The following is a 26,661-nucleotide window of genomic DNA, read 5'->3' as shown; positions in this document are numbered from 1 at the left end:
GATCTCCATTCCACAGAAGATACATAGCCTCAAAGGAGCAGTGGACTTACAGTTGACCTGGACAAAGAGCACAGCCTCGTCATGGCCCGCCATGTTCTCAGCCCTGACAGACACACGGTAGATGCCAGGATTCTCGTAGTGGTGCCGGATGGGCTCGCCTGTCAGAGTGAGGTTCACATACATGGCCTTGAAGCCATCCCCAAGGTCCACTTGATACTTAGTGGTCAGGACATCACCCTGTAGGGAAATACCACAGGGTCACTTAGGAGTGACTCTCAAGGTGAGTGTCTGGGGCTAGGTGCCCATTCCTCCTGTCCCTTGCTCCTCCTGCCCCTTCTTCCTTTGCTTCCTTTGGATGCAGGCTCTATGGGGCCACAGACAGCAGGTTGGCACCGCTTTCAGAGCCCCAGCCTCCAGCAGTCTGAGCTAGGAGACGGCTCCTGGAGACAAGGCTGGGATCTCCTTTAGAACAGAACACCCATGGGTGATGTGAGGAAGGCAGTTTGAAGGCTGTGTGGGCCCAGTGGGATGCCTGAGCCTGAGCCAAGTCATGGGATGGGAGGGGAATTGGGAAAATGGAGAAGGCTCTGGTCACTGCCATGAGGTCTCTTCAGGGAACCACAGCAAACAAGACACAACTGTCTTCCTATGACAGGGTGACTCCTGCTTCTCATCTCAACCCACACTGTGCCAAAAGTGAGACTCAACTGTGTGAACAGGCAGGAAGGAGATCCTGTGATTTTGTCCCCAAGTGGTATTGAACTCCGCATGCCAGCTGACCCTGACTCTCAAGCCCATGATAGATGGAGTTCTTGTGTTTATATTCAAGTTCCCCTCCCCAGTCTGCCTGCTCTCTCCCTCCTTCCCCACACTCCCCCCCCCTCCCCTGGTCACTCCTCTCTGGTCATCAGCAATCTTCCTAGCTTACACCCTCCAGACCTCAAAAGCTAAGAACATTTATATATAAATGATGCTCATTGAACTTTCTCCTGAATACACTATACTGGGTTGGAACCTTCTGAAATGGACATTTAAAATAAATCTGAAGATGCAAGTCATTAAAAGGAGGTCACAATAGGGCACAGAGTGCAAGAAACCCAAGGGCAGGACGTTTGAAGAAAAAACAGTGGTGACTTGGACACCAAGGAGAGGGTTGTTTGGGCACAGACACAGACTCTGGAAAGTGTAGCCATGAGTCAAGGGGCTCCCAGAATGCCCGGAAGCTGGCTGAGGCTTTGTTGGGGGGCATTCCCAGAACACAGAATAAATGGTGCTTCGTGTGCCCATTTTGTAGGTTGCAAGACTGAGGCTTTCAGGGGTCCAGGCTCTGGAGGTGGACTCTCTCCCCATTGCTCTCCTGGAAGGGTTGGTTGAGGATCAAGGAGAATGCTCACACCCAATTCATTCCTATGAGGGGGTGAGTTCTGGGTAGCATTCAGGAAGTGGGTGTGTCTGCCTGTGGTTTTGAGGTCCCCATCCTTCACAGCACATACACATCATCCCATGTGCTTGCTCACCACCCATGAGGCCTGCTACATGCACTGTCTCCTCACGTTTCTTGCTCATTTTCAAACTGGCTGGCTCATCCGTTGACGGGAATCCTTTGCACAGCCCTGCTCTACTGCCCACTGGGCTGCGCCAACAATGCCCTCTGGTCTGTAACTGCCTTTATCTTCCTGACAGTTTTACTGGTTCCAAATCTAGATGGCGCTGACACACCAAGGTTTTCATGTGTAGCCTGGGGCCCCAGCCATGATGAGGACTTCCAGCCTGTGACATCTGAGCTGCCTTCGCTGTGGGTCCTAAAAGTCTACACTTTCCCACTTCTTCTGCAGGTGTGTGATCTATTTCGGGCTCACATCTGAGGGCTGAGGGGAGGGGCTGCTGCTGGATGGAGAGACACCACCTCTCCCAGGCTGTTCTGCACCTGTCGAGAGCAGGCAGGTGTCTATGGGTCTGTTCTGGCCTCCATTCCCCTACGCCGTGAATTCTTAGATACTTAGAAAACGCATGCTCCCCATACCCAGCTCTGCTTCCAAGTCCAGTGGCATGTAAGAGTAGGTGTGTGTGTGTGTGTGTGTGTGTGTGTGTGTGTGTGTAGCAGAAGAGTGTACACTACCTATAAGTGTCTACACGTGTGTAAGAGAGTTTGTGTCACAGTGTAAGTGTGCATGTGCCTACCCTCAGTTCCATGCCCCTACTCTCTTCCCTCCAAGGCCTGCGTTGTCCCAGGATTCCCTATTCTGAGGCATCTTTGTGTTGCTCCCCTTAACTCTACCCACTCTAACAAGCAGCCCAGCAAGGGTTCCGAAGGTGCTCTGTCCTCTGGTCACCTGCAGATGTGCTGTAGTTTCAGTTTCAGGCTTTAGGGGGCAGCAGATGGCCATGTTTCCAGGACATCTGACCAGGAATTTGAGAGCTGGGTCATTCTGAGGGTTCAGGGAGCCCCAGGCTGATCAGGGCCTCCGTACTTCTGTCATCCCATCACAGTGCTACTAAAGAGATACCCAGTCCTGACTTAGGGCTGCCTGAAGGCTCAAAGGAACCTTAGGGCTGTCTCAGTTGTGGGAGGACCTGGGCAGAAGGTGACACCTGAGAGAGAGAGAGAGAGAGAGAGAGAGAGAGAGAGAGAGAGAGAGAGAGAGAGATTGGAAAGAGAGAGAAAGAGAGAGAAAGTGGAAAGAGAGAGAGAAAGAGAGAGAGAGAGAGAGAGACAGAGACAGAGAGACAGAGAGGAGGGGAGGGGAGAGAAGGGAGGGAGAGGGAAGAAGGGAGAGAAGAAGAGTGTGTGTGTGTGTGTGTGTGTGTGTGTGTGTGTGTGTGTGTGTGTGTGTTTGTAGGAGATGTATAGCTTGGGCCTGGGGACCAGAAACTTGGCCAATGTCTGCTTGGAGTCCAGAGGTCTCTAAAGGGCACAACGCATCTCTACCTCTTTTTACCATATAACTATGTGAGGATGGCATCACCGTTTACATCCTGGTTTTCTTATCTACAATAATATAAATTTATAGGGTGCACAGTTTAAGACTGTACTTCCAACAGGAAGTGGCTGTCAGAGTGCCTAATATACAGGTACTCCGGATGGCCAGTCTGAGTCCTCCTGTTTTCAGGAGACCATGTATCTGCTTCTAACCCTTTTAAAGGATGTTTGAGCACAGCAGACATGATGGTGAATTCCCTGTATCAGCCTTCACATCCGTTAGCTGAAAAATTGGACTCCTTCTGATCTGTGAGTAGAGACAGCCCAGAACCCCAGGTAGAAATGGGGCTCTCCCTCTGCCTCTGTGAGTGAAGACTGCCCAGAACCCCAGGGAGAAACGGGGTCCTCCCTCTGCCTCTAGGTTTTCTGAATGTCATTTTTAAAATCCTTGCAAGGATCATTAGCTGTTTCTATAAGCAGAGTTTGGGGATGTGTCTCGTGAACCAAAAGGAAACAGAAAAGTCAACGGTTCCCTGCGGGAACAGAATTTTGGGTGATATTTATGTCTGTGGTGGTGTGGTTTTTTTTTTAAAGAAATTATAAATGTATTTTCTAAATATACTACAATGAGCATATATTATTTTTAAAATCAGAAGAGAATGTAACACTTGTTCTGAAGTAAAAATAGAATGAGTGGGAGACTGGGTGGAGAAAAAAATACATATATATTTGTGTGTGCATATATATAAACTTGTATTTATATCTATTCCCATATACACACAGAAGGTGTTATCTCTGGATGTGTGATTATACGTCATTAAAAAAAACTTTATGCCTCTGTTGGGATTCCAGATCAACTAAATCAATATAATTAGAGATTTAAAATTGCTTTAGTGCTGAGTTGGGGGTGTGGCTCAATAGAAGAGGGCTTCTCTAGTTTACGTAAAGCCCTGGGTTCCATCCTCAGTATTAGAAGAAAGAAATCAATAAAAGAAGTTTAGTGTCACCTATGGGGAGATATTGATTTTTGTCAATGTTTGGTAAACACAAGATCACACACACACACACATACACACATCCATGCACTCACATGTACGTACATGTGTGATGTGGAGCCCATTTCCCGATGAACATCTGACACACACTTACTCTTGTATCTGTTTCATTTCAAATGCTAGTCTGAATCAAGAGGCCAGCTTTGGTCCTGTGGCCCCTCAGGGGCAGGCTGGCTTCTTTGGCCATGCTCAAACTGTCCAGAGCCTCAACCTTGTATGCCTGGCTGGAACTGCCCTTCCAGTGACAGCCTGGGGTGGATGCTCACCTGTTCCTGCCGCACCACAAACAGCACATCTTCTCTTGGCCGCACAGACACTGCGTCTCCGCGGATGCTCACCTGCAGGCCCCGGGGTGCTGTCAGGGGGCACTGCAGCTGCACCGGGCTCTGCTGCAGGTCCACACCACCTTCGCACACATTGGACACCACCTTCCGGTACCTGGGTAGGTGAGGGAGGGTCAGGTCCAGGACGGACAGTGGTTTGGGATAGGGATGGTCTCCGCTCCTGAAGCAACTCAAGGTTCCAGCCTCTACAGCCGCATTTGCTACCTGCTCCCCATGCTTCCTCATGGCTGCTTCTGTCTACCTTAAAGCTGAGAGCACTGAGCATCAGGATAGAGGAACTGGCTATGTCCATCTGCTTTGGAAAGCTGAAGCATCCATGGTCTGATTATATTCTAGATTAATAACTGCTTTTTATTTTTGTTTGTTTGTTTTATTTGCTAAAGATGATCGAAGGGGTCAGTCTAGAACCAAGGTCATGCTGAGAACTATGGAGGGCTGACTGGCTGCGATGGGCTCAGCCTTGGCTTCCTGGGTGACCATAAGCAAGCATGTTGCTCCTCTTGGGATGGATCCACCCACCCACTACCCGTCTATCCATCCACTCATCCAACAGTGGCACAATGGCCTCGTTGGCAGCCCCACCAGGGCTTGGCAAGCAGGAATTCTTATCTGAAGTGTCAGGCAGGACCTGTATCAAAAGTACATGAGTTTAGAAAGATGCGTATTTGTGGGGGCGGAAGAATGGGTAGATAGATTGGTGGGAGGATGGGTGGATATGTGGTGGGTAGATAGGTGGATGATGGATAAATGAGATGAATGAAATAAATAGATGGATAGATGAATAGGAGGTTGATGAGGTACATGGGTATAAAGATGAGTGGATGGATGAGTGGGTGGATAAATGATTTAAGGTTGGGTAGATGGGTGGATGAAATATGGACATGTGGTAGAAATATATAGATAGGAGATAGATGGAAATGAGTGGGTGGGCAGATGGGTGGAAGAATGGATGGATGGATGGATGGATGGATGGATGGATGAATGGACGGGGTTGGATAGGTGAATGGATGGATGACTGATGTCAGGCTATATATAGCCAAGACTAAAGCATTCCGTTCCTGGTCCTGCCTCTGTTTCTTCTAGCTCTCCATAAGCAATAAGGAATCCATCACAAAGGATGAGGAAATGGGCCCATCACATGGCGCGTGTGGGTCCCACTGAAGCTGAAGGTCCACAGATGCTATGGACTTGGTGTTTCGACATAAAGTTGATATTTTATAAGCAGTTTATTCAGCTTGCCCCAGGGTAGGACCAGGGCCTGCCTGCCACTTCCCCATCCCACAGAGCCCGTGACCACCATAGCAGACTGTAGGGACACTTACTGTGTGCCATGGGCTCAAGCCTAGGGCTGAGATTTCAGCCACAGCAGAAGGAAACCTGGGGGTAGGAGCTGGGAGAGTGATGTACCAAGGCTTCCTCCTGGAAGTCTGGCATAAGTAGAGTCCTCCAGGCTTTAAAATGTCTCTGGTACCAACACAGTACAGTGTGTAAGACTCAGGAGGCCCAGAGAAGGGTGAAGCTGTTCTGGGGTCTCAGCCCCACAGTAGCTGGAAGACTTGGGACCACTTCTGCCCCTCTGTTCTGTGGGCAACTCAAGTTCTTGTTCAACTCAAGGTGGTTGTCTAACACTGGCCCCAAGAGCTCAGTGGGATTTGTGGGCCACTTGGTCAGTCTGGTGCGTCTGGTAACTTGCCAAGCCCTGCCTGCATACTTGAGCCCAGCACCAGGACCATGGTCTCTCCTTCTAAGCTGTCAGGAAGCCCAGTATAGGGCTTGCCTGGGCTCCACTTCTGGAGCTGGCTGACAGATAGGGGCAAGGCTAGACGGATGGGTAGATAGGTAGACGGCTGGTGGACGGCAGGGTGGCTAGCTGGTTGGCTGGGTTGGTGTACCTACCCAAGACTACTGGTGTAGGTCTGGCCCAGGACACAGTCTTCAGGAGGGGACAAGGGGTTGAACCAGAAGTTAGCGGAGCACTTGTTGGCAGTCGACTCAGAGGAAGGTGTGCGCTCAAACCCGTAGTCACTGGGAAGGGAAAGCTGGGTTAAAAGGTGAGATTAGAGGAGACAGCTAGGGTGGAGAAACTGACACCACAGGTCTAGACGTGCCCAACTGTGGGGACATGGGTGAATCCACAGGTTTGTGTCGGAGGAGAACAGATGGGGCATACTAGCTTCATTCCAGAACAAGGAGGATGAAAATGAGGTGGAACCTGGAGGGTTTTCTGGGGAAGCCAGTGACGCTCACAGGATGTGGGGGGATAGAGGGTGGCAAGGAGTGACTGTACAGCCAGGGCCAATGGCCCTGGAAAGGGCACAGAGGCCTGAGTATAGAATGCAGGGTAAGGAGGGTGAGGCAGGCTGGGGGTGGAAGCTTTGTGAACTACATTGCCATAGTTTCATTGTGTCTGAGTGGAATATAATCCTAGCGGGAGGAGAGGGACTAGGGGAGCAGAGCTTGATTCCATGATGCTCGAAGGACACTGTGGCCTCCACCCTGGTTCTGGGAACAAGATCAACATGATATAAAGGGGCTGGAGCAGCTGGGAGGGAGGGAGGGAGGGAGGTGCAGTGCCCACCAGAGGAAGTCAGAGTCCCGGCACTTGCACACGCGTGATGTGAGTGCCGATGTGAAGCTCCTCCCCTTGACACACCAGGACGTGGACTTTCTTTTCCGGTAACTTCTCTGCTGGCCCATGATGCAGTGATCACCCTATAGCAAGAACACCAGGGTGAGGAACCAGCAAAGCTACCACTGGCTTGTCCTGTTGTTCCTGCCCTGGTGGCAGCTGGGATGGGGCGTTTGCCCCCCTTTGACAAACAGGGAAACTGAGGTACAAAAGAACTTGACGTGTCAGCCAACTGGCCCCGCTTCCCTCATTTTAAGCCATATGACTGGCCCTTGGTCACAGAACATCTGGGCCTACACGGGTCAGGTGTGCGACCATCTGGGGATGAGCCATGCCCAGAGGGCTCATGAGGACACACAGTAGATTCTCAGACTGTGCTTGGAGTAACACTGCCCTGATCCCAATAACAAGGCCCCTTGTAGTGATAGGGCAGGACTGGCAGGAACTCTAAGTGCCATAGTGAATCAGGTTCTGGAACCTTCGCGAGGCCCATCTGTGCACTTTCTTGTAAACCAGTTTCTGCAGAGGGCCATTGAGCCAGTATTCCGACCATTCTCCATGTGTGAACTCTCAATGTTGGGTCTCCACTTCCAGAGATATCTGGCTGCTGGCTGACTTCAGCTACTGTCCCAGCTAGAGGTTCAGTCAGAGCCTGACCCCAGGTATCTCCCCTTAGGAAACTTCCAGCTTCTGATCTTCCTTGGCTACAAACTCCCCCTTGTTTTAGTGACACACAAGTGACCTGCTCACAGTCCCCAGTACCCACTGAAGTATCAGTTTCTCTTGTCCCACCGGAGCTGATGTGGGGGTCTCATGTTCTGTTCAACCTGAATATCAAGGTTAGACACTGATGATGGATTGTGACATCAGATGGTCCCAGACCCTGATGTCAGATTGTCTTTGCCAATTTCCCCACAAGCAGAAAAGTCCTATCATGAGACCTCTATTCTGAGAGGGTGGGGCTCAGACCCTGCAGACCCTTGGGTCATAAAGAGCCATAGATCAAGTAGTTACAGGCACAAGGATGGCCCAGAAAAATCCCTGGGAGGGAAGATGCCCAGAGGTTGACGTGTATGAGGTTTCCTGGAGGAGGGAAGGGCCTAGGGACTGCAGGTTACCTGACCCACCTGGAGAAAGGAAGGGCCTAGGGACTGCAGGTTACCTGACCCACCTGGAGGAAGGAAAGGCCTAGGGACTGCAGGTTACCTGACCCACCTGGAGGTCAGTGAGGTCCCAGGAGCTGTAGTCATCCTCACCACACTGGCGGGGGAAGGAGGGCCGAAAGTCCACCTTGACCAGCTCCCAGTCAGAGCGGAAGCTGATGTGGCCAAAGACCCTGAGGGGAGGAACGAGGAAGACCACTTTAGACCCATCAGTCCCTGGTGTGCAGACTCAGGTTCCCCTGTACTAGCACCAGTGAAACCTCTCCCGCCCCGGAAGATTCAGTGATGAAGTGTGCCCTCCCCTGGCACCTGGCCTGATGTTCTCATCCTCAGGGGGATCGCTCTCTGTGGCTTGCTGATTGCACCAGCGCGGGTCCTCCACCCAACTCATGCAACCCACTTCCGGACAGGAGCAGGCTCTTAGGTGGGCAGACTCCTTGCCTTCTTGGCTGCCACAGGCCCTTCCTTCCATAAGCCTCACACACCAGGCTTTTGCACTTGCTCAGTGTGGGCCGGGGCCATGTCTAGTGTTAGCTGGGCTCTCCCTGTCTTTCTGATGGTCTCCCTGGGTCTGCCATGTGGAACTGGGCTCCAAGCTGTTCACCCCAGGCAGAGCTGGCACTCCAGAGAGATGACAAGTCAGTGTAAGACTTGGACAGTGGGATGAAAGGGTCAGTGTGACTGCATAGTGCATCCCACTGGGCAGAGGGAGGGACAAAGTGAGGCCAGACATACAGGAAGCCCAGTGACGCATGGAGCCTAAGCGTGCTCAGCTTGGTGAACTGAGACCAGCACCCCACACTGGCTTCTACTCCTCCCACCCATCTTCTCTGCAGACCATGGGTGGCTTTGTCTCGGGGCACCTGGCATTCCTCTCGTCGTGACCCCATTGTCACCTTGACAGGCAGCAGGAGAGGGGGACCCACATTTCTGTCCTCCCCTTTAGGCCTTACCACATCCTGTGAGGGATGCATGCCAATCACCCCAGACCTCTGAGAGAAAACAGGCTAAGGAAGGGACTCACCCAGGATGGCATTCCCGTACCTGGGCCTGGCAACTCACATTTGTGAGACTTGGCCTAAGATGCATAACCAATTATCCTGAGTGTGACAGCCATGCAGCCCCCTATATGGGAACATCCTATACTCTGCATTCTGAGCTCAGACAGAGAAGCAGGCCGGTCCAGCTAATCTACTCTGTGCTTTTCAGTTCCTGTCTGCAAAGAAAGCCGGATCCTCAACTCCCACTGTGAATATCTCTCGTCTAGTTGAGCGGTCCTAGCAGGAGAGGTCAAAGGGCCACTGGCTGCTTGACAGAGAGCAGGAAATGTGGGCCATACTATGGAAGGACTGCTGGCTCCTCCATGTGTACAGCCCACAGCTCTTCCTGGCTGAGAGCCCTCACAGTACTGCCCAGGCCTGGGGCCCCCTCTGCCATATACTGTACTGGGGGAGGCAACTGTGGGCAGCGCGGTGAACAATGTCCAGACAAAGTGATTGTGGTCAGCTTAGATGTGGACTTTGGGTGGATGAGGATAAAGGTGCCGTATGGGTGGGGTCCTGTTCTAGACTCAGACAGGAAAGCTTTTCATTCCGCCAGCCCGTGTCTCCTCTGAGGCGTGTGAATGATCTCCGTGTCCGCTGAAACTGGAAGCTGTTTGAAGACGCAGCTTGGTGAAAGGCTCCGTAGGAACCTCACGGAGCTTTTTAAAAACTTAAAACATGAATGTGCCTGCCTGTGAACTTGCTGCTTTCCCCGGATGAAATGCCATTTGCAGGGATGAAAGCTGCATTTGGGTCCAGGCCCAGATCTGAGGACCTTGGCTACACAAAGAACTAATGTCCCAAAGCAGCTACAAAATGCAGACTACAAGATGAAGTGAGGGGAGAGGCGGAGCAGGGAGGTGCCAGGGTGGAAGGTGTCCCCATGGTGGGGCCTGGCTGCAGAAGCTGAGGCCTGGGAACCATGCTGGCTTTCTGGAGCTCTGAGATCCCTGTCAGGGCTGTCACCTTTGCTGGCAGCCCCTCTTCTCGTTTTGTGGGTTCAGCCCTGCAAACTGTTCTTCATCCTTGTAAAAAGACCAAGGACCAGGCTGAGTCTGCTGCAGCCAGGATGCAGTCAGGTCAGGGAGCCAGACTTCCCCAAACGTTTCTCTTGACAAACGCCAAGTGTCATGTCTCTGACCTCCCTTCCTGCCTCAAGCCACAGCCTTCAAGTGGATGGCCCACAGAATGAGGCATGAGCCTCTGCAGGGTTTTGGCAGGTCACAGCATCATGGAGGACCTGACCAGGAACAACCTGCCTACCCCCCAGGCAGCCAAGCAGAGGGAGACCTGGACCATCTCAGCCTTCCATGCCTAGTGTTCAGCTGTTCCAGGATGCACACGCCACCTTTGCCCTGGCCTTTCCCCTGGTCACCCAGGAAGGAGGCTGTGAGGCCAGCACTACAGTGGGCTTCCTCATGGCAGTCTGACTGTGGAGGGGAGAGACTCCATCTGCTCCTGGGGAGTCATGGACATTCTGTAGGGATTCCCTAGGGCTATGGACACTCCACAGGGCACTGGGATGTTCTGTGGGTTCCATAGAGGTCATGGATGCTCCAGGGGACTCCATGGATCCTTCATGGAACTCTATGGATGCTCTCTGGGACCCTGAGTCAGGAGAAGCATGCAGGCCAAGTCCCCACTCCCTCCCGAGCCTTCTTCCTAGCAGTCACTGGCCATTGTGGGCAGCAGATGCTCCTGGGCCAACAGTTCTTAGTCCCTGGCTGGGGTCACTTAGCTTGGCCATCTCTGACAGCCCTCCTTAGGTCTGGGGCTAACAGGCCCTGGTCCCTGGTAGGGGTCACTTAGCCTGGCCATCTCTGACAGCCATTCTTAGCTCCTGGGCAAACAGTCCCTGGTAGGGGTCACTTGGCCTGGCCATCTCTGAGCCCTCCTTAGCTCCTGGCATGTGGAGGTTGTCACTGTATCCTTGTCATCCGTATGTCTGCTGTTGTGACTTCACCAAAAGCTTGTTTATTGAGCTCCGACCACAGATCAGGTGCTGTCCAGCCAGGCACATTAGTGACATAGACTGAAGGACACCCCCTCCCCAGAATCTCATAAGGGTCAGGTAAGCAAGGCCACACACTGGGTAGAGCCCAGACAGGCGCGAAGCTCTTGAGGAAGTGAGGACAAGGCCACTGTCCTGGTAGGTAGGAGGAATGTGTAGCTTCGTGACCCTTTATCTCCTATGCCTGAAAGGGTGCAAGGCTTGCTTCATGTCCCCCTGCCCCATTCCATCCACCATCCACCTTCTGTTCATTCCCAGGAGGCTGCCCCCACCCCTGGCCTAGTTGGAGCTCATTTCCAGGTGCCCTGAAAGTCACATTCCCCTCAGTCTGATGTCCTGTGCAGTCCCTAGCCATCTTGGTGGGGAGCTGGGAACACAAGGACAGTTTCCAAATAGAAATTAAGGTTTCTTTGTCTGTCCTCAGAGGCCCCTAAGTCCATGGTATGTTTTCTAGCTAGCTCTCCTGGGACCTCAGTGTCAGCATACAATAGGTGCTCAATAAATGCACTTTAAACATTAGATGGGCTGCAAGATTTCTGAAGGGGCAAACCCCTTCTCCCCCACCCTGGTGGCCTAGCCTCAGCTCTGCTGTGCTAAGTGTTTCCTGCTCTGCAGGAACAGCTTGGCGTACACAGCTGATCCCGAAGCATCCATATGAGCTCAGAGTCACAGCCGTGACCCCACTGGACATGGGGAAGCTCGTGATCATCCAACAGGGGTGAGTATGAAGGGATGGGAGATAGTCAGGTTCTCTCGGGGCTCCTCCGCATGGACATCTATGGGAGCATCCCGTGAGCTCATGGAAGACAAAGGTGGGGTGCGAACCACTAAGAGCCCAGCTGGCCCTTCACACCCACACCACAGACAGCAAGGCCACACCCGCGAGGATGCCAGAGCCCACTCTAGCTTGAGTTTGAGGTCACCCGGTCTGTCTGATCAGTCTATGGGATGCAGGCTGGCCTGACCACTTGGGACCAGCATCAAATAAGGCTCCTGTTGCATAACCCTGTTGTGCCACAGGGCCAAGAAATGTACTGTTCTCATACTGTCAGCTAGAAAGGAGAGAGAATGCACTGGCCAGGGACAAGCCTATGAAGTTTTGTTCCCCTCCTGGCCAGTCAGTGTGGTGGGCAGGGATAGAGAGCCCCCACCTGCCGGCCAGGATGAGAAGAGGAGTCCAGGGAGATGGCGGGCACGCAAGCAGGGGCCCAGCCTGAGGCCACCTCAGAATGACCAGACCCAGCCTGCCTGGGTGACTCTGACCTGAGTCTTCCTCCCACCTTCCTTTTTCACTCACGTCATGACCAGTGTCTCGTCCCCTGGCTCGCTCAGAAGTCCATCCACGAACACGGAGGTGCTGGTGAAGTTGTGTGTGCTCCAAGTGTGGCCCTCGTCCACGCTGAACCTGTGGAAGGCCACCAGTGTTCACAGAGTGGCATGAGATTACTCCTTTCTTTGACTCTCTACCCTCAGGCCTGACTTGTATCCAGCAGAGGAAAGCTCTGGGACTATCGCCACACCCAGGTCATAGCTGAACCGCAGCCTCCCTCTCTCAGATGAAACCGCAGCAGATGCCTGCCAGCACCAGGTGGCATCCCTGACTAATTAGCAATGTGATGGCCTGCTGCCCTAGACATATTGTCGGGATACCACACAGACACTGTTCCTTATGAATAGCGGGGACATCTGAGCCTTGGAAATACCCAGTAATAGCATGCTCTAGGAACCCAACTCAGGTTCCTGGGCCAGTGACGTGACTAATATTACAGGTATGTTACCTTCCAGGATATACAGCTCTTTTTCAGACTGCAGTGACACTGACTTCCTGGAAGTTGCCCAACTCTGCCTCCTAAATACCAATGTTTCCCTGCCCTCAATTTAGCCCACTCCTATCTGGGTACCCACTGGCTCCCTTGTCTGTACACCCTGGCCTCAATCCTCTACTAACAGATTCTTGTTGATACTTAGGTTACCTCTCTGGACTCCTCAGCTCTCAGCCCTCTCCGTGTTACCCTGACTAGTCTTTGTAGTCTCTGCTCAGCCTAGGAGTCATATGGGTCCATCTCTGGGGCACCTCAGGGAGGCTGGAAGGTGTGGGTCATTCCAGGGTTAGGCTCCCAGGGAATTGTTCTGGAATGCTAAGGTGCCCTCTGCCCATGATCTCACTTGAGAATCTTCAGGGGGATGGACGTGTCCTTGATGGCAGCAATGACACCACCGTGGTCCAGGTAGAGGACATGGTGTTCTTCCTCGAAGACCTGTGGGGGTGATACAGACTCAGGTGAGACCCCGGCAAGGGCAGCAGAGCCTGGTCAGGAGGGGATACCAGCTCTCTATCTAACACTCCCATTTCCACCCATGGTTTAGTGCACAAGGAAGGAGTGGGGCTTGGGGACAGTGGCAATTTATCTACCCTTGGGGACCGGGAAAGCTGTGGCATGCTCCCTCAGAATCCTGCCCTCGGGGCCTCGGGTCAGCAAATGGTCCAGCAATGGGAAGCACAGTGTACTCAGAGGTGAGTTCAGGATAAACCCCAGGCCAATGTGGGGTGCAGTGACAGAGCCTGGCTCCTTGATACCTCTGATACCAGGTGGAAGTGGCCAGACTTTGGCTCCCCACATTCTGGATCATGAGTGTCATCTTCCATTACAGCCAGGAAGCTACTGGGAGACAGATGACTTTGAGCCTTCTGGGGCCATCTCAGTGGAGGCCTGAGCTGGGTACCCGGGATTCTGGCATGTCAACAAATACATGAATGAATGGCCACCATATGGATGAATTAGTGAATGGATGCTCTGAGGATAAAGGAATGAATGACCACGGAAGGTTTTAGGAGGAGGTAAAGGCATCTTGACAAAGGCCACCTAGGCGGAGTCAGTGAGATGCCATGTAGCCGCCAGAGGAGAAAGACGCAAGCCACCACTGGAACCTTGCCGGTAGGCCACGAGCCTCATGGTAAAAATACAATACTAAAAATAGGTTAATTTAAAATATAAGAGCTATCTAGCAATATCCTTAAACTATTGGCCAAGCAATGTTTTAATTAATACAGTTTTGTTTAATTATTTCAGGTCTGAGCAGTCAGAAAAAAAAAATGAGTAGCCTCATCCTACAGCTCTTTGTACCCTAAGCAGCCCCTATGGGACACAGACCCATCCCTTGCTCAGCCTTTCTCTGTTCCCTTCAGAGGCCTAGCAGGGACTTCAAGCACTGTTAGTGAGGTCTTTGATCATTCCAGGGAGCTCGTGCCCTTTGTTATCTAGGTTTTGAGACAAGATCTTGCTCTGCCAACCCTGCACAAGAACCTCCTCCTTCTGCCTTGCAGATGCTGGGGTTGCAGTGAGCACCACCAGGCCTGGCTGGTGGCTCCTGGCTTAAGGCTTATGTCACTCCAGGATTGCTCTGCCCTCTGACCCATCTCCATCTGCCAGTGCCTCATTGGCCTGGGAGGAAACACCAGAGCAGCCCCGAGTGCCCCGCTGGTCTGGAGCCGTTGATACCTCAGCCCTCTCCCTGACTATAACTGCCAGCAACCACTGTACACATCTGGTCCTCCCTGACACACATACATGTGCATGTGTACACGTATGCACACAGGTGCTATTCCATCAGGCATCTCATCTGTGAGCCCTAACCGGTAACCCTGGTCCCAAGGCCTCCAAGTGAAACCTAAGCAAACGGTTTCACAGAAGTGACCCCTCACATGTCTGTTGAGTGAGGAAGTCCTTCAGTGCTGTCATTAGTGAAAGTGGTCAGACGGTGACCTTTAATAACCCTAGAACGACTTCACTGGCTTTGGCAAAATAGAAATATTTAATGCAATAAATCTCCCCTGCCCTTTGCAGATGCCTTGCTTGGTGCAGCTTATTAAGCCAGCAGCAGCCTTGGTCTTTGATGCAGGCGAGCTTTGTGTGCCGTGGGGTTTGGTGCCTCCCAGGAAGGTGACTGCATGGCAAGGCATGGGGGCGATGACCTGGGAGAGGACTCTGTCTGCAAGCAGTTGGACTCTGAGGCTCAGGCCATCTTCTCAAGAGCTTACAGCCAGATCACCTCTCTGGGAAGTTGGCAGACCAACTCGGCCAGGACCCCACTCACCCCAGAAGGTAGCTGGTGTCTGTCTCACAGGGCAGGGCCCTCCTGAGGCACCCCTCGGGGTAGAAACCCACAGCTTCTATGTGTCCTGGGCTCTGTGGGGCCTGCCAGGCCTCTTGTTGGTGTCCTCACTGTTCCTGTACTAAGGACTGATGGCGGCCAGTATCCCTCTAACCAGTGGCTGTGACATCCATGTGGAACTGTGGGTTGGAACTGCACAGGTCCTGCTACTGAGGGGATGGCTCCCACAGGCAGGCTTTCCTCATTCTCTTTCCTTCCTTTGCTATCTTGGGCTACACCCCTCATCACAGCAACACACGGGACGTCCCCCAGGGTCCTACACCTGCCCTTTTCACAACTTCTTCTGTTTGTGTCTCCACTGCTGTAACCTCTTGGCCCAAAGGAGCTTGAAGCCAAGTAGGAGGTGTCCATGTGGACTTCAGTCCCCTTTCCCGGATGTCCCCAGCAACACATCTGGTTGTACTTCTAGGATGTATAATACTTAGCAGAAGCCACAAAGCATTGGCCAGGTGGCCCCACCCCCGACTAGCCCCATCCCCATAGGTCCTAACCCTCAGCTGAGGCCTTGGCTGCTTCTGAGGCTGGTAGTCAGGGGCAGACATCTCACTCAGGTCTCTAGAGAGTTCCCGGGAAAGGAGGGGCATAGAACAGAGAGAGCCCTGGAGGGTTAAGGAACACCAGATACCACTGGCACCTTACCTGCCGCCAGGTGTGCCCACAGTCAGAGGTGATGTACATTTCCTCTTTATACTCCACCAGCTGCGAGCCCAGGTTACCTGGGCCAACAGAAAAGGTTGTGTTGCTTTAAGACCAGGCAGATCCCCTGATCGAGATCTGAAGGACCCCTGAAAAGGAAACTGTGCCGAGGCCTGCATTTCTACCATAATCACCTACAGCAAGCCCTGGCTGGCTTCCTTTCCAGACAGTGGCCCAGTGTGGCTGCTGGGCTCGAGCTGGTTCCCCTCCCCACACACACACCCGGCAGAACGAGCTCAACCCAGCTGAGCCCATCACAAGAGGCTCCAGCCTTGGCTCCAAGGTGATCAGGCTCAGTGCCTCAGAAAGCCCACAGGTGTTACTTGAGGGTAAAGTGTGTGATGGTGGTCGGGGTCAGGCCGAAGGACATGAGTCAGGTGGGGCAGCATGGGCTTGTGGTCCCTGAGAGATGAGAGGACTGCATGAGTATTTGGGGACAGTGTTCTGGAGGCCATGTGCATGGGAAAAAGGCAAGCACACAGCAGCTTCACAGTCAATTCCTGTGGAGGGGACAGTCACAATGTGCGGTAGAAGAAACAGGCAGCCAGGCTGAGCCCTAGCCTAGAAACATCCCTGAATAGACAGCATCCCTTCCAAGATGCAGGCCAGTCCAGAGCAGAGATGCTCTGCTTCATGTGGGCTGCTATGGAAGAAATAGGGCTTTAAATGAGGAGCATAACCCTGTAGGTTCACAGCATAGGACACAGGGCTTCACAAACCGGGTCTGGTTTCCCCAGAATTCCACCATGGCCTGGAGCACAGGAGCTTTCTGATGAACCAGCTGGCTATGTCAGGATAAACCGTCATGCACCTGGGTGCCCACCCATCCATTCAACTATCCTTCTACTTACAAATCTATCCATCGTCCATCCATCCATCCATCCATCCACCCATCTATCCATCCATCTATCCATCTATCCATCATCCATCCATCCATCCACCCATCCACCCATCCATCCATCCATCCATCCATCCATCCATCCACCCATCCATCCCTCCACCCACCCACCCACCCATCCACCCACCCATCCATCCATCCACCCACCCATCCATCCATCCACCCATCCATCCACCCACCCATCCATCCATCCATCCATCTATCCATCTATCCATCATCCATCCACTTGCCTATCTATATGCTCATCCACCCATGCACGCATCCACTCATTGATCTAGCCCTCCCTCCCTCCATCCCACATCCACCATTAGGGTTTCCAGGGGGCTTCTGTCTCCTGAGAGGAGATACACCGCCTCTGATGGACACACCAAGGTTCCAGGCTCATGACCTTCAGTTCCCACCCACGAGACAGGAGCTTCCCTCAGGCTGTAAAGGCTGCTGTAGCTACCCACCTGCACCCATGATGAGGCCAGGAGCCGTGTCCTTGGTGTGCACTGTGCCTGAAACATAGGGGTTATCTGCCCAGCGCAGGTGTAGGTGCAGGTGGCAGTCCGGCTGGGGAGGAAAGAAGAAAGGATGGTCAGCAGGTGTGAGCATCCTAGGAAAACCAGTTCTGCAGCCAGATCTACCCCACGGCCTTCGTCAGCCAAGGCTGGGTAGGGGTGCCTTGGTAGAACAGAGAGAGGGTGGTAAGCTGTGCTCACTCGGCTGCTGGGTGATGGATGGGCAAGGATGGGGATGACTTCAGCAGCAGTTACCTGGGGCCTAGGGAGCTGAGGGGTGCAGAAGGGACCAGTTAGACATGGTCTGCTGGGAAAGAGAGACTCAAGGTCTGAGAGAGGGCCTCCAGGTGGCTGCAACTTCTCCAAGGAAGGGGCCTTGTGGCCCAGATTCCCCTCAGGATGGGCTTCCCTACATGGCCACTGCATGGGTTGCTGGGCCAAAGAATGTGTGTGATACTCTCATTCATTTATTCATCCATCCATTCATTCATTCTTCCATCCAGAGCCTTTACTGGGCATCTTGGTCTGAGGCTCAATTCCTAGGCTTCCCTTAGTCCTGGCCTGCCTAGGCTCTGCAGGGGTCAGAGGTGGAAGGTCCTCTGAAGCTGCCCAGAGTGGGGCCAGGAGGCAAGCAGGACCCCCAAGGAACTTGTACATCAAGCCCAGGAAGGTGGCTGGCAGGTGAGTTATCCATTTCTAGCCCTCTTACATGTGGGAGATGGTAGATCCTCCACATAATTGTACAGCAACTCAAACCTTGGATCATTGGGTAGACAGAGGGAAGTGGCAGCCCCAGTCCCAGCTCTGTCTAGAAGTATTTCTGATATGCTGGTACTTCTGAATACATAGGTTTCTGTGGGCTTCCATTCAGAATCCCAGACACCATCAGATTCAAACCCATTTCCCAATTGAAATTCATCCTGCTAAGAGAGATCTAATCAGGGATGGGGAGATGGTTCACTGGGTAAAGCCCTTGCTGTGTCGGTCCCTGGGATGCCCGTGAAAGCCAGACAAAGCTGTGTGTGTATCTGAAATCCTAGCGTAAGGTGGTGGGGGTGGGGACAGGTGGATCCTAGGGGTTTGATGACCAGCCAGTCTAGCCAATTGTTGACCTCCATGTTTAGTGGAGGGACACCCCTCCCATCTTAAAACATACGGCCCAAAACAGAGGAAGACACCCCTTAGTCCATGGTTTTGACATGTGCTTATATAAATGTGCAGTTACATGCTATCACACACACACACACACACACACACACACACACACACACACACACTAAGAGATCTGATTAACCTTTCTGTTATATAAGTGTATCTATTTCCCCATAGCTGGAAGGAGACATCCCCCCACCAAGCCAGTCAGAGACCTGGGAGCCTGGGAGCCAACGCATGACCAAAAGTAAGAGCAGAAAGGCAGCAGAGAAATACCGTTAGCCTGCCCCTGGCTCAAGGACAGCATCATCATATGTGCTAAGGCCACGACAAAGGCCCCAGCTGTTCCTGGGTGGCATGACTCCTAGGAACCTTGTCCCTGCCATCTGAACTATGAGCCCCGAGTGGCTGAGAGAATGACACTGTCAGGCCTGGACTTGGTCACCATTCAGTCTGTGCTGTCCCTCTCTGGATGGAGGCTACAGGCATTCAGGTGGGAACCAGGGCTTCGGACTGTCATTGATGTATCTGTGGCCCTCTGGCTACCAGGTACTTTGCTTTGGTCCCCGGTGCAGTTTCTGCCTGCCTGGGCAGCTTGGCCACTTTCCTCTCCTGCCACCGTCCTTGTACCCCCTGCTCCGGGACGCAAAATCTCCCAGAGGTTGCCTCCTCACTGAGCTGAGTAATTGCAGACCAGAACCTTCTCTTAGCAGAAAGCTGCCTGGGCAGATTAATGTGGCTTAACTTTCCCAAAGATGATGCGAAAACCAGCCTGTCATAGCAGCTCTGAACCCAAGAGGGTTTTTTATAAATGGCAGACAATCCATTTCTCATGCATGTGGGCAGGGGCTGTGAGCCTTCCGCATCTACACTGGGGTCTGAAGAAGAGACCTGAGAGTGGCGTGGAACAGAGAACTCAGGCCATAGCGCCCATGCCTGCACAGGCAAAGCTGCTCCTCAGGGCAGCTCACACTCGGTGGCCACCTGGTGACTGTGGAAAACGCTGCCTTTAGCAGTACCTGCCCCTCTACACACTTCCTCCATCACGCCCCAGCCCTCAGCAACATTCAGCGATGCCCAGAAGCAGGCTTGGAAGACTCTGCTCCTCCTGTTCCTTGGATCTCTGCTGGCACCATGCATGGGGTCACACTGGCACTTAGCCTGGTGGGACACGCAGCTGTAGATAGCAGGCGTCGACCGAGGTCAGTGGCTCCCTGGCCTGGAGCCATCTGGTTGGCCTGTGGAACTGAGAATGAGTGAGGGACTGGGGTTTGGGGCAGTTTCTCACACTGTAATTTCAAGGAAAAGAATGATGTCCATGTTTCCCTCTGGGTGCATCCCTATGCCTAGGAGAAACTGGTGGCTTGTGAGTCTCCAGGGTACCCTAGCAGTGGCATCTGTGCCACTCACTTGGAGGCGTGTGACAGGGCAGGCTACCTACCGGCTGGCAGTTGGTGGGCTTCCCATTCATGTCGGTGCTGGGTGGCCTCAGGTAATCCCAGTCACGGCCCTTGTTATAGGTTATAAGTGTTGTCACCTTGCCGTCTACTTTCTGGTTTGCCAGGAAGACTCCTTTCACACCTCTGACCTGAGGAGACACAAGAAGGACCATAAGGCTCTGCACAGGTAACCCAGAGCCACAGTATCCAGGCACTGTCCCGTACTGAGGATGCTGCATGTGACTTTGCTTCACCCTGGATGCAGCATGACACACGAATACTGGTCCCAGGTTGGCATGGAAGAGTCCCGTCTACTCCAGGGTCAGGGGATCTGTAAGACACTGCACTTTACTGAGGACCTCTGGACATCAGATACCAGGAAGGGCCCTGGTCCCCTCACCAACCAGTGTATCTGATGAAAGGACTCCCCTTCCCCATCCCACTCCGGATCCCAGGATCCCCTCACTTGCTGGGTCTATTAGACCTGCAGGGCAGGTTCTGGGCCACAGCAAACACTCCTCGGCTTTCCTTGGGGCCCTGCAGCTTAATGGACAACAATGGGGAGGTCTCTGTTTCTCCTGACATGCACTGAAAAGGGCTCCACTTAGCTTTAATTTCTTTTTCTCAAGGGGCCTTACAAGGTCCCCAGCTGAGGTTGCAACATTCGAGAGGGGTCACTGTGTTGATTCGTAAGAAAGTACAAGAGCTGGGCATTTCATCACATTAAACCCAGAGGTGCCCTTGCAGGAACACCCTGTTCTTCAAGCCCCTTATTGGCAAAGACTTTACTGAGCACTTTTAGGGTAGCAAGGCAGGCACAGGGATGCACCTTCATCCAAGCCGCACAGCAGAGGTATCTCTGCTTCCTGTAAATCATGGTACCGCTGCTCTCAAATCTCCTCAAGGGACTGGTGTTCAGACAACTGTGCGTTTTACTCAGAACTCTAGAGACAAGGATTATAATTAGGCTGAAACAGTTACCAAGGTCATTGGTGCTCTCTCCACACAGGCACTGAGAGTCTAAAAAGTCAGTACAGTCATTCTTGACATGCATGTTTGCAGGTGGACAGTCCACCAGAGAGGTGGTGTTACAGACATAGGAACAGATCCAGGACTGGGTAGGTAGATGGATGGGTAGGTGGGATGAAACATAGATGGAAAGACGTGTGGGTGAATGGACAGACAGATGGCTGAGTGGATCAGTGAATGAATGCATGGATAGGTGAATTGATTGATGGACATGTGGGTAGACGGGTGGTTGGGTAAAGGAATTGATGAATGGTTGGATGGGTGAATGGACTGGTGGATGAGTAGATGGGTAGACAGATGAATGGGTAGATGAACTGATGTGTAGATGGGTGGGTGGGTCATGGATGAGTAGATGAGTAGAGGGGTAGATGGTGAGGATGAAGGAGTGGGATAGGTGAGTAAGTGAATGGGCGAATGGGTTGAATTGTGAATGAGAGGATGTGTTAGGGGATGAGTGGATGGATGGATGGTTGGTTGGGAGCATGAGTAGACGAATGAGCGGGTGGATTGATGGGCAGATAATGGATGAATGGATAAGTAGATGAGTAGATGCGCGGATGAGTGAGTGGATGGGTGACTGTGGATGAATGGATGAGTGTATGGGTGGATGGTTAGTTGGGGAGGTAAGTAGATGGATGAGCGGATAGATGGATAAATGAATGGATGGGTAGACTAGTATACAGAGGGATGGTATCTCTACTTCTTATAGGTGTTGCAGCATCACCAATTTATTGCATCAAACAATACGCTCCTCATCTACAGCTGTGGTGGTCAGAGCTCAGACTGGAGTCTCTAATCCATTGTCAGGAGTGTGCTCCTGTCTGGAGGCTGTAGGGAGAAATCTGATTCTCACTGACAGTCTTTGACTCCAGGGTTCTTTCCTTCATCTTCAAAGACAGCAATGCAGTGTCTGGCCACCATTACAGCTTTCCTTTGACCCTAACTGCCCCCCTAGTGCACTTCCAAGGATTCCATGACAAGGCTCTGTAGACAGTGAACAGCAATGCTGTCTCTGGAGTAGCAGCCTCAAGCCTGTCTGTAGCCTTGATTCCCCTTTACCAGGTGGTACAACACACAGGCATGGGCTTTGGGGATCAGGAAAGGGATGGATGGCTGGGTGAGCCTCATTCTGCTTAGTAAATGTCCCATTTGATCTCCACGCATACACATGGGTCTGTCATGTGAAACACATTCCCCCATTCAGACGTCTGAAGTTTTCCTCTTATTATATTAGTATAAGTTAAAAAATAATTTTAAAAATCCCTGTCTAAATTTTATCAGCTCAAAGGCTGCAAATCTTATTGAACAGGTATAATTATACACATTGACCTGTGAAACCAGAGAGCGAGCTATGTAGAGTGAGCTATGGGCTTCTGAACTACAATATGAGATCAATTAGGGCGATTAGGAAGGACACTCCAGTTAAAAACTGAGACCAAGAAGGAAACACAGGAGCCCCACTGCCAGGTGACCTTGCCATCCAGCAGGGAGCGCCCCCTGGTGCCACGGGTGGGAATGACTGCTTGTTTCCAGGGCTGTACTCTCTGACTCCCTTCCCAGTTTAGGATGGGCAGCCCAGCCGTTTTCTAAGTCTGTAGGGCCTGGGTCCATGCCCTTCTGCCATGCGTCCCTCTGTCCCTGCAGTCAGAGTTGCTGTGTTTCTGCTGTTAGCACATTCTCAGGACCCCAGTGTCTCTCCTGCCCACGTTATCAGGATTTGCTGCACTGGACGGTCTGTTCCTCCACAGAGGCAGACACATCCCTGGAAGTATGTGGACAGCCTCCCATGACACACCGTCTGACCACATGATCCATGAAGCAGGGGCGATTTGGCCTGAGACACTCTGTGACACCCTGAGCCATATTCCTAACTCTAACATAGACAGCAGCTTACAAAAATTCTGTCAGAACTCAATAGGACCCAAAGAGGCCACACAACCAGGAGACACACAGATGAAACACCCCATGACTCAACAGTGGACATCTTGGACACGCTACTGGCTTTCTATGACCATGATAGTAACAATACTGGCCACCTGCAGGAGATTCACATTCCAGCTGCCAAGACAAGCCCTTCCCATCCACCATTTCTAATCCCAGAGTAGGTGGCACTGGGAACATGGAGTGGTGTTGGATGGAGCCCTGCTGTTTCCTAAGAAAAGCAACCCTGAGTCCTTGCAGTAGCCCTAAAAGAGGGTGTTGTCAGTTTCAACAAAGTGCCTCAGAGCCCAGAAACCAAGCCCAGAGAAGTTAAGTCACCTGCCCAGGACAGCTCAGCACAGCACAGCATAGCAGCAGACAAATACCAGAGTCTAGATAGGAGCCCAGGCAATACAGGACCAGAGCTGAGCCTGTCGCTACCCCATTGGTTGAATCTAGAGAGGATAAGTCACTTTGGAGGCCCAGTGGATGGGCAGTGAAGGCTGTCTTTCAACTGCTTCATGTCCTCCAGGCTCTCCCTGGCGGTCCCAGGCATGGCTCAGCTCACTGCTTCCTCACCCAGCTGACTCCTGTTCTCCCCCATCTCAGGGCTGCACGCCACCTCCTCCAGGAGGCCCACCCTGACTCCCACTTAGGTTTGTCAAAAGGCATTGCACTGTGGAGCACTGACGGTGGGGGGCTTAAGGACACTGCCAGGAGACATCTTCTTTATGGGGGCAGGGGTCTGGAGGATGGGCAGCTTGTGAGGAATCCTTGCCAGTGACTGCGGGTGAAACCCCAAGTGTTGCACACAGTATGAGCGTGGCATATCTCTGGAGAGCGTAGATAGCACCTCCCCCATCGGACCTGTCCATGGCACCCTCCCATCGATCACTGCTCAGCTTGGCCTGGGGCCACAGCCCCACCTCTGAGTGCTCCAGTGCACAGATGTTGCCAGAGACATCCTGAGCACTAGGGGAGGGCTGCAGGATAGCCCTGTCCCTCTGCGGCCCCAGCTGGGAGGTAGCACTGACAAATGGGCTCTCCTCGCAAACAAACGATTACATTCATCATTTTGCCGGGAATAATGGCTCCACATTGCTGCAGACAGCTGGAGATACATTGAAGTCCCCTCCACCTGGGAGGTCCCCTCCCAACCACAGGGACAAAGCCCATTGTCTGCCAAGGGTTACTCTCTGAGCCAGACTCAATAGCCAGCAGAAGCACCAGCAGGCCTCCTGCGGCTGTCTCCACTGGCCTGGGGCGGATGTGAGAGAAGATCTTGGTGGACAGTGTGGCCGGGCTGGTTCTGAGCTCTCTGCTCAGATCTGGTCTGTCTCAGAAGGTCAGTGGCGGTGGGCTGGGTGAGGGTGAGGGGTCTGTTGAGCCATAGAATCCACAAGAGAAAAGAGAGAATTGTGAGTGGCCTGTCCAGGCCGGGCCCATGTCAGATGCTTAATGGACTTTTTGCGCATTGGACCTGAGGACCAGGCCACTCTCACCAGTGGAGAGCATTGACGTGGATTCCAGAAGCTTGGATCAGTGCCTCGGCATGAGTGAGAACCCTCGGAATCTTGTGTGTGGCCAGGCAAGGCCACAGGACTTATGCTGAGGTGAGGCAGGGACAGACATCTCAGGCAGGTAGGGAGTGAGGTCATGTCACAGCGGGTCCAGCTGGACAGTCTGGACAATGGAGGGGTGGGGACTGGCAGGAGGGGTGGTACAGAAGTGGCAGACTCCAGCTCTCAGGAGAGGGAGAGGAAAGAGGAGCCGTGGGGTGGGAGAAGAGGAACAGTAGAGAGCCTCTCTCAGCTCCAGGAGAGCTGGCTGCTTGGACCACACCGGGCTGTGGCTGCCTTTGCACAGGGAAAGCCCTGCCATGCGAAAAGACTGGGTCCACTTCCGCAAGATATCACCCACTAGGAACTTACTTCTCGTTAGCAAATACTGTTCCAACGAACCTCATTAGAAAATCAGCTTCTCTCTGTCTTTAAGCCCCCGTGATTCAGCCTCACTGGCACCAAAGCCTGAAACAGCTGGTGCTTCTGAGGGATCTGTAACCCTTGGGCTAGGAAGAAGGACGCGAAGGAGGGGGAGGGGAGCACGAGCAGCTGTTCCTACCCTGCTTGGCGCCTACCTCGAGGATGTCGATGATCACGTTCTCCTCGGCCTGCCTCGAGCTGCGCACATTCTCCAGCACCAGCGAGTAGCGCACTCCGCGCAGGTCTGACTGGTACAGGTTGTAGGTGTCCACCTGGTTCCACTCCTGTACGGCCACGAACACCTGCTGCTCATCCGTGCTGATGATCTGCAGGTCCTGGGGACCGAAATGCCATCAGGGATGGTAGCCTGGAGTGCAGGCGCCACCTCCCCGTTGCCCTGGAGACCCACTGATGGAGGCTGGCATCCTGGTTAGTCATGCTCAGCAGGTCCTGGATAAGTGGCGTCACTTCTATGACCCTCAAAGTCACACCTCTAAGATGGGAGTGATGTCTGGACCCCTCATACCAGGTGAGGGGGTAACCTGGGGGTGCCTCCTCTTTCCCATTCCAACTGGAAACTGTCCATCTTCTCACAATGAGGAAAGGCTCCCTCGAGTACCCCACATGATCAGTAGGAGTGGCTAGGCTCTTGGGAATCAAGCAACCCTTCATTTGCCCAGCACGTGTTCATGAAACATCTGCCTTTCAGATCTGGTGCCGGCCCTGCCTCTGCTCTGAGCTTTGGAAATGGAGAACCTGCCTTAGCAATCCGAGCATGGCACCCCACACAGCATTCAACAGACAAGCTCTACTTGTCTACTCTTCCCTGCGCCCAGACCTCAGCACCATGAGGCAAAAGTGCTAGAAGAACAGCAGCCCAGGCAATGGCTTCAGGCCTCAGTTTCCCCGTTGTGGGTCAGGCAGACCTCAAGATCTGTTAACAACTGTACAATTCAGAAGAAAGAGAGCCCCATCGTGTGAAAGACAAAGATGGGCTGATCCCGGTTCCTTGTTTTCCCTGTTGTCAAAGCCTGTGTGAACTGCCCAGAGATGCGGCAACCAGGGCAGCTGCAGCTGGGGAGGCTGTGCCTGGGGACCGGAACACTCCCACCTCACAGCTGAGCAGATGTCACTCCATGTCCTCCATGCCTTTGCTCTCCACCTCTGAAGCTTCCCACCCTCTAACACAGGACAGTCGGACTACAGGAGCGGAGACAGATGCAGGGTGTGGGGTACCCTCACATGAAGACCCCCCCCCACATCTTCATGTCCTTCTGGGTGTGCTTACTTGGGGGAAGTGATTTTTGTGTCTCTTTGATGACAGGCTCACTGGGCTCATGAGTGCTGGCACTCAGCCCTTTCCCCTCACCCACAGACTGTTCCCTATGCCATGTGACCAAAAGGGCATTTCTGAGCTGAGAACGCCAGCGCACCCAGGAAGCCGAGATAGGAAAATCATGAGTTTGAGGCAAGCTTGGACTACAAAGCAAGGACCTTAAAAAATGCAGAGGTGGTCGAGTTTTTCAGAGGAGGGGTTCGGTGTGTGAAGCACTTATCACGGCCCTCACAGTTGGAGGACCTCACTGGCGCCGGATCTGAGCCCTGAGTCTACACACATACACTTGACACACAGAAATGATGGACTAAGAGGTGTGTGACCCAGGAAGGAATTCGCAGGGCCCAGTCCTATGGTCAGCACAGTGA

General features: G+C 52.8%; 1 protein-coding gene across 3 annotated transcripts in view; it reads right to left on the bottom strand.

Annotated features, from left to right (window-relative positions):
* Sorcs2 (sortilin related VPS10 domain containing receptor 2) overlaps positions 1–26,661 on the bottom strand; it is a 378,161-nt gene that overhangs the window by 14,627 nt on the left and 336,873 nt on the right. For all 3 annotated transcript variants that reach the window (XM_087909089.1, XM_087909090.1, XM_087909091.1), the window contains exons 9-19: positions 25,113–25,292; positions 20,029–20,175; positions 17,385–17,487; positions 15,978–16,054; positions 13,332–13,423; positions 12,463–12,570; positions 8,164–8,284; positions 6,898–7,031; positions 6,216–6,344; positions 4,242–4,413; positions 51–237 (exon numbers count right to left, since the gene is read on the bottom strand). In XM_087909089.1, coding sequence (XP_087765215.1) covers positions 51–237; positions 4,242–4,413; positions 6,216–6,344; positions 6,898–7,031; positions 8,164–8,284; positions 12,463–12,570; positions 13,332–13,423; positions 15,978–16,054; positions 17,385–17,487; positions 20,029–20,175; positions 25,113–25,292 — 1,450 coding nt within the window. The remainder of the gene's footprint in view (positions 1–50; positions 238–4,241; positions 4,414–6,215; positions 6,345–6,897; positions 7,032–8,163; positions 8,285–12,462; positions 12,571–13,331; positions 13,424–15,977; positions 16,055–17,384; positions 17,488–20,028; positions 20,176–25,112; positions 25,293–26,661) is intronic.

This window comes from Myodes glareolus, chromosome 8 (genome assembly GCF_982192425.1).
Source record: "Myodes glareolus chromosome 8, mMyoGla1.1, whole genome shotgun sequence".
NCBI lineage: Eukaryota > Metazoa > Chordata > Mammalia > Rodentia > Cricetidae > Myodes > Myodes glareolus.
This window is presented reverse-complemented; position numbering and strand designations above follow the sequence as displayed.